A 7,481-nucleotide genomic window follows, 5' to 3' on the forward strand; every position below is an offset into this window, starting at 1 on the left:
CAAATGAGAATACGCTCTTGCTACAAAAAGGGGTGCTGTTGTCGTTTATGACTGAGAGTGAAACAAATCTCAATGAATACAAAACAGAGAGTTTGTGGTGTAGTAAAACCAGAACGTACACTCCCAGTTAAACACACACACACTCTGAAACTCCCCCTGAAATCCCAGGGATCACAGAGTCTACAACACATCAACGATCTGACCCTAGCAGGGACACGTTGCCCCTGAATGAAGCGATGCCGTTGTCACGTGGGCGTTCAGCAGAGGAATCGGGGATGAGGTAAATCTCCCGGATTATAGTGTTTTTTAGAGATTAACAGCCCCTGCCGTCCAATTAATCCTGGATAATCCCCCTGTGGAGAGGCAGAGGGGTGTAAAAGCAGGCAGCAGATGTTTCCATCAGAGGTTCTATTAAGGTTTAGTTACTCAGATGTTCATTCAAAGAGACAAAGTAATTATTTTTTCATTATTAGTAATCTTCCTATCATTCTGAAGTCACGGCTTTCTTACAACACCACAACCAGGCTGATGTTTCTCTCTATATATATTATGTTACGACACAAGCTGCCGCTGATTCATAAATATTCACTTCTTCGGATCATGGCAGCTTCTGTCATGATCTCCTCCACTACGTCCTCGTCATCAGCTCCACGCGTCGGTCATAAATCCTATATCTACTTGTTGTTGCCTTTTTTAACTCATGATGTGTGCGCTCTCAGCACATCCTCTGATGTCAGTGTCAGGTTTCCTGCCAAAAAAAAGAAAACATTACGGCCAACAACAAATGCATAGTTGTTTTATTATCTCTTCTACATAGGAGAGATAATGAAAAGTGAAAGCAAGTGATTTTTGCTACATGAGTCACCACTACTTGGAAGTTACCTGTGAAACTATAACTGATTGCTTCAGGCATTTCTGGGTAATTTCTGACAAACATTTTGAATCATACCGAGTTAGTTTTGGTTGTGAGCCATGGCCCATGTAGCAACGTTTGTAATGATACACTGTGGGGGTGCGCGTGTTGAGGCGGAGGCGGAGGTCTGCATGGATGGTGACAGGATGTATGTGTGGTGCTGCTTCCTGTCTGGCTTGCCGACACGGGGGCGAATGCTTAAAAAAAAAAAAAAAACAACATTCTTTAAGACACCCTCATACAGAGACGTCACAATCTTCCAACTCAACAGACCTCAGCATTGCACTGTGGGTTTATACTGTATGTGTGTGTTCAAGCCTAAAGTGCAGGTTGGGGCTACTTTAAGTGCATGCTCAGCGGCTCCACTGACAGTTGTGATGAACTGTGTTGCAAAATGTGTGTGTGTGTGTGTGTGCGGCTGTGGATTGAAATTGCAGCCTCAGCAGGCGGTGGGAATGACGAAGTAGGAGTGCTATTGAAGGAGCAGCAGGGAGCAGCGAGGGAGGGAGGGAGGGAACGAAGGGAAGTGGGAACATGAAGAAAGTGGAGTCAGAGGTTTGAGTAGGAGACACTTGTGGGAAGGCAGATTTGAATGTGGGCTATGAGGAAGTGATGATGTCAGAAAACGCTTCACGATGTAAACTATCCCACACAACACATTAAAACCACTTTGAGACTTGTGAGCATCCACGGGTGGAAAGACATTTGACCTAAATGTTTCTCATATAAGAAATGAAAGAACTTTCACTAAAAACTGTTAGAGTAATATTGTTTTATCTCACCTCGTTAAGAAACATGATTAGCTCATGTTTATTGTATCATTAAAAGAAAAAAAGTTTTTACTCATAGCGCTTAGATCCTGTCATCATACTTTGACCCAAATGCTAATCCATCGAAATAACATCACCTTGTCTCCACTGAGATACTGACACAATGTAGATAATGACAAACAAAAACACAAATATAGGAATCACTCATGCAAAATGACCTAAGCTGTTCTAAAGCTGACACAAAAACTGCAGAGAAAGATAAGAAACCAAGAAAAAAAAATGTTTTCATGCCCTTTAAAGTCACCAAGTAAGAGCCAACATGGCATCTGGTCTGAAACCACCTCAGTATGAAGAGCAACCTTTTCCAATCCATTATCGCCTTACAAAATTCACTGCCTGACCAAAAAAAAAAAAAAGTCGCCACCTGGACACGCAACAACAACCCACTTAAAGCACAGATATGTTTTACTTAGCCTGCAATTATATACACCGCCTGGCTAAAAAAAAAAAAAGTCACCACCTGGATTTAACTAAGCTAATAGGTACGAGCCTTCTATTGGATAATTACTGCATGGGTGATTATCTTTCAGCTGGCAACAAGTTATTTAACCTCAACTGATGCAATGAGTAGCTTCTCTTTTCTTAAACAACCATGTCGAAAGACACATCCTGTCAAATCATTGGTATACGTCAAGCAGAGAAAACATCTAACGAAATTGCAGACACTACTAAAATTGGGTTAAGAACTGTCCAACGCATTATTAAAAACTGGAAGGATAGTGGGGAACCATCGTCTTAAACGTTTGGTGAAAACAAATCGAAAGAAAAACAACAGTAGAACTCAGGACTATGTTTATTAGTGAAAGTAAGAGCATTTCCACACGTACAATGTGAAGGGAACTCAAGGGATTGGGACTGAACAGCTGTGTAGCCTTAAGAAAACCACTAATCAGTGAGGCTAACTGGGAAAAAGGCTTCAATTTGCTAGGGAGCATAAAGATTGGACTGTGGAGCAATGGAAGAAGGTCATGTGATCTGATGAGTCCAGATTTACCCTGTTCCAGAGTGATGGGGGCATCAGGGTAAGAAGAGAGGCAGATGAAGTGATGCTCCCATCATGCCTAGTGTCTACTGTACAAGCCTGTGGGGACAGTGCTATGATCTGGGGTTGCTGCAGTTGCTCAGGTCTAGGTTCAGCAACATTATGTGTCCAAAGAATGAGGTCAGCTGACTACCTGAATATGCTGAATGACCAGGTTATTCCATCAATGGATCATATTCCAAGATGACAATGTCAGGATTCATGGGGCTCAAATTGTGAAAGAGTGGTTCAGGGAGCATGAGACATCATTTTCACACATGGATTGACCACCACAGAGTCCAGACCTTAACCCCATTGAGAATCTTTGGGATGTGCTGGAGAAGGCTTTGCGCAGTGGTCAGACTCTCCCATCATCAATACAAGATCTTGGTGAAAAATTAATGCAACACTGGATGGAAATAAATCTGGTGACATTGCAGAAGCTTATCAAGACAATGCCATAGCGAATACGAGCTGTAATCAAAGCTAAAAAACTGTTTTTTGGTCTGGCAGTGTACTTTGTATTCTGTGATCTTTAATTAGCATGAGCAGCAATTGAATTAAATAGTGGCAATAACTTTTATTTTTCATTATTATCATTCTACCACGTCAACTTAGAAACACAATTATTATTATCTTTTTTTTACTTTTCTTGTTGAGCACAGTGGTATTAATTGGCGAAATGGTTCTGTAAGTCTGATAATATTCCATGTTTTGGTATCCTAAAGTAAAGATAGTAAACTGATCACGTTAACATATACTGTAGTTGAAGCCTTCTCTCTGCCCTGATGTCTGTTGTTGCTCAGAAACTATTTAAATTACATCAGTGAACTGAGATAAACTAGTGTAAGCGTGTATGAGTGTGTAATTCTGAAGAATACACAGACACTGAGCTCATTCTCAGGACCACCTACTCACCCTTAAACGTTAGCAATAAATGTTGATATCACTGAATACTTAAAAGAGCACATCAACCAACAAATAATGTACAGCATATACAAAAAAAAACAACGAATTACCTCACTAAAATTAAACAGCTTGCCAATATTTCTGCTTACGCTAAGTTCATTTTGAGTAAATCATGAATACACATGAAATCCACAGCTGGCACGCACGGGAAGTTTGAGAAAAAACACCCTGTTGAACAAAATCATTCAAGCATTTGACTTGTTTTCAACGGATTGCAAAGTGACTTTTTGTGGTATTCATTGGCAATAACAAAATTGTGCGGCCAAACCTATCTTTGCGTGTTGGACCTCTGTGCAAAATGTGTGCAATCAAACTGTGATTCATAACCTGCACGGGCCTGACTCATAAACTGAGCAGAAACAGTCGAGCCGTATCAGTGCATTTGTTACAAGTTGTGCTCTTTGCAATCATTTTTATTTTTTTTTGCTTCTGTAATATAGATAAGAAAGATACAAGTGCTTTAACAACAGAGCAGAAACTGAATCTGTTCTGGCCTCCCCCCCCATCAAGGTGAAAACAAAGCGAGAGCGCTGAAGGGAAGTGGAACTCCTGTTTATGACCTGCATGTGACAAGCAGACAGCGCAGGACTCATTTATTAACCCAAATAACTAAGTCAACCTCCACCGTTTCCTCTGAAGGCAGGGCTGCGTTTTAACTCGCAGCGTAACGTCATCAAACACAACAACACGGGATAACCCCCAAAGACCACGTGCGCGGTAGGAAAATCAGACTTGACGTAAGTGTCCATATGAGGAGTGCCGGGCAGACCAAATATGGTTGTTCCTCCCCCTGACGTTGTTCTTTCTGTGGAAAACGAGGAGGGGCCGCGGTGACCCCACCCCCTTGCGCATCTGTTATCAATGAACAAGTGGAAGTATGAATCTAAAACTGATTTAACCGACTGGACGGAGAGGTCAATAACCTTTCTCTAGATATCTACACCGGATTGTAAAGCAATTTCCAAAATACTTTATCAGTAATTTGAAATTGCCACAACATATTTTTTTAGGTTATTGTTTTTTTGTTTTATTATTTTATTTTTTGACGTTTAGTTATCCACTTTTCAACCATGTCTTCAAGCTGCGAGCCGCTAGAAATAACTGCCAACGAGTTGGTTCACATACTCAGGACCCCCCGGGACCAGTACACCTCTGCCGGGTGTGTGGTGCTGGACTGCAGACCCTTTCTCGACTTCTCCTTCGCGCACATCTGCGAGTCCCGGAACGTCAACTGGAACTCAATGCTGCGTCGCAGATCCAAGAGTTCAGTGGTGGCTCTGGAGTGGCTCATCCCGGACAAGGCGCTGCTGGGGCGGCTGCGGTGCGGCGAGTTCTCCCCGCTGGTGGTGGTGGATGAGCGCAGCCTCTCCGTGGCCGACCTCAAGTCAGAGAGCGTGGCTCAGATGCTGCTCACCGCCCTGCAAAACGAAGTTCAGACGCAGATCTGCTTCCTACAAGGTAAAACATTAAAGCACCTTGATTTTACGCACCGATATGTATTTATAAGGCTGCTGTTAAAATTGTTTTTGAAGCTTTAAATGTGATTCTAGCATGTTAATTATTTATTTACCGATTACATCTAGATGTTTTTTTTAATTTAAAAGTATTCAAAATGAAAGCAAAAGCATAAACGAGCTGTTAAAGTTGTATTTTTAAAACGGTATGGAGTGCTCTTAGTGTTTACCATATATCATTGTTATTAACACATTTTTAAGGAGGGCCGTGGTGAAAGCTTGCATCTTATCTAAACTGTGTGACCTCCATTTTTAGGTGGATTTCAGGGGTTTTCAGAGGCCTATCCAGAGCTTTGTTACAACTCTGCCACCAATCTCCTCTCTAATGTGGAACCAGAGCCAGCTGTGACAGGCCGCAGGACTCCAGCCTATGATCGGGTAAGATCAAATGCTCCTTTATAGATAGATAGATACTTTATTAATCCCATACTGGGATATTTCATAATATATAGTTATGAGATTGAATATACAAAAAAAACCAACAACAAACAAACAGTTCATCCAAAATCTCTCTCATAAAGATATAATACATAAAGTAATAAACAAGCTATATAACGATTACTCCTGATTGTAAATTCCAGGATGGTCCAGTGGAGCTTCTGCCCTTCCTGTTTTTGGGCAGTGCCCTCCACTCCTCCCGCAGAGAGACGCTGAAGGCAGCGGGCATCACGGCTGTGCTCAACGTGTCCTCCACCTGCCCCAACTTCTACGAGGGCGACTTCCAGTACCTGCGGCTCACTGTGGAGGACACTCTGGCTGCAGACATCAAAGCCTGCTTTTCTACGGCCATTGCCTTCATCGGTGAGTCTCTCCAGCCTGTGTACAGTGTCACCATGAAATGAAAGTTCAGTCATTATTTGCTCACGGTCCAAACTCTAAGTTAGATGACGCACTAAATACACGGAAAATTAGCCTATATCAGTCATCTCTCTGTGCTCTCAAAACATGAAACGGTGAAAACATTTCTCAGGAGCTTATGCGCCGTAATCCATCTTTTAGCTCAGATTTATGGACCAACAGTGTAATCATCTGGTTACAAAACAACTTGGATTTTGCTGGACATTGATCCACATCTTGTTTTTTCTTTTACTTGTTTTGACTTTGATTTATAAGATCTGTAGTTTCTATTTGTGAGTAATGACTGTATTCTCATTTCTGTGTGACTACTGATTCAGCCAAGCCTTTTCAATAGAACATTAAATTAAAGAGACTGATGTGAAACGGAACACCGTATGCTGATCGCTCTTCCTCTTCCCTCCTGTTCTTTTCCGGTCCCTCCTACAGACTCAGTGAAGCAGAGCGGTGGTCGGGTGCTGGTGCATTGTCAGGCAGGGATCTCCCGCTCAGCCACCATCTGTCTGGCCTACCTCATGCACACGCAGCGCGTCCGGCTAGAGGAGGCCTTCGACTTTGTGAAGCAGCGGCGGCACGTCATCTCCCCCAACCTGGCCTTTATGGGACAGCTACTGCAGTTTGAGACTGACGTTCTCTGTCAGGGATGAAGAACTGAATGCATGAAGGACTTTTACACGACTGTCACGCCCGTCTCTTGGCGTTGTGCTGGAGCATTATTATCAGGACTCAAATGATCAGAAGTGTATATTTTGTACTTTGAAAGAAAATCTACATGTGTTGCTGGTATCACATGGCTAGACTCTTACTTTCAACAGAAACTGACAAATGGCTTCCTGACAAAACAAAAAGCAGTTGGCATGATAAAAACCACTGTAATGACCACATTAAGAGCAACTGCGACTCTGAGCCAGTTGGAGCAGCTATGCGGTAATTTCCCTGACGCTTTATACTCGAGGGGAGTTGTGAATGTTTGTCTGGTTATGTGTGTGTGTGTGTGTGTGTTATTGGGTTTGACTTATGTGCCTGATAATTTGTAAGGGCTGCCCCATTTTCATATAAAAGTCATTCCCTCACAGGAACAATCACTGTGACGTTTTTATGACGTTTAACACTGTGTTGACTACTTGGAGCAATAATGGATGATTCTCATGTTTTAGCTGATTTATCAAAATGCACCAACCACTATAAGCCTGAATCCTGAGAAGTTTTCTTTTTTTTATCATGTGTGTTTGTTTTTTTTTTGTTTTTTTTTATTTATTATTTAAACATTTCGTTATGACAGTGTTATTAATGTCTGTTACTGCACTTTACACCTTCAGGTTTTAGCCTTTTCCTGCTGTTTTTCCACTGAAATAAAAAAGGAAATATGGAAAGCATAT

The 7,481-nt window shown here is 41.9% G+C and overlaps 1 protein-coding gene across 1 annotated transcript; it reads left to right on the top strand.

The window, feature by feature from the left end:
• Nucleotides 1–4,792: 4,792 nt before the first annotated feature.
• Nucleotides 4,793–7,481, top strand: dusp2 (dual specificity phosphatase 2). The gene is made up of 4 exons (XM_084550763.1): nucleotides 4,793–5,191; nucleotides 5,504–5,625; nucleotides 5,829–6,048; nucleotides 6,532–7,481. The coding sequence occupies exons 1-4, from the start codon at nucleotides 4,804–4,806 to the stop codon at nucleotides 6,747–6,749; spliced, it is 948 nt and encodes a 315-aa protein (XP_084406889.1). The 5' UTR covers nucleotides 4,793–4,803; the 3' UTR covers nucleotides 6,750–7,481.

This window comes from Chelon labrosus (assembly GCF_963514085.1).
Source record: "Chelon labrosus genome assembly, chromosome: 9".
NCBI classification, from domain to species: Eukaryota; Metazoa; Chordata; class Actinopteri; order Mugiliformes; family Mugilidae; genus Chelon; species Chelon labrosus.

Excerpts from the sequence above, each read along its gene's own strand:
- dusp2 (XM_084550763.1), top strand. The coding sequence starts at position 4,804 with ATGTCTTCAAGCTGCGAGCCGCTAGAAATAACTGCCAACGAGTTGGTT. Across the intron at positions 5,192-5,503 it reads GCAGATCTGCTTCCTACAAG|GTGGATTTCAGGGGTTTTCA; the intron begins GTAAAACATTAA and ends CTCCATTTTTAG. Across the intron at positions 6,049-6,531 it reads TACGGCCATTGCCTTCATCG|ACTCAGTGAAGCAGAGCGGT; the intron begins GTGAGTCTCTCC and ends TCCCTCCTACAG.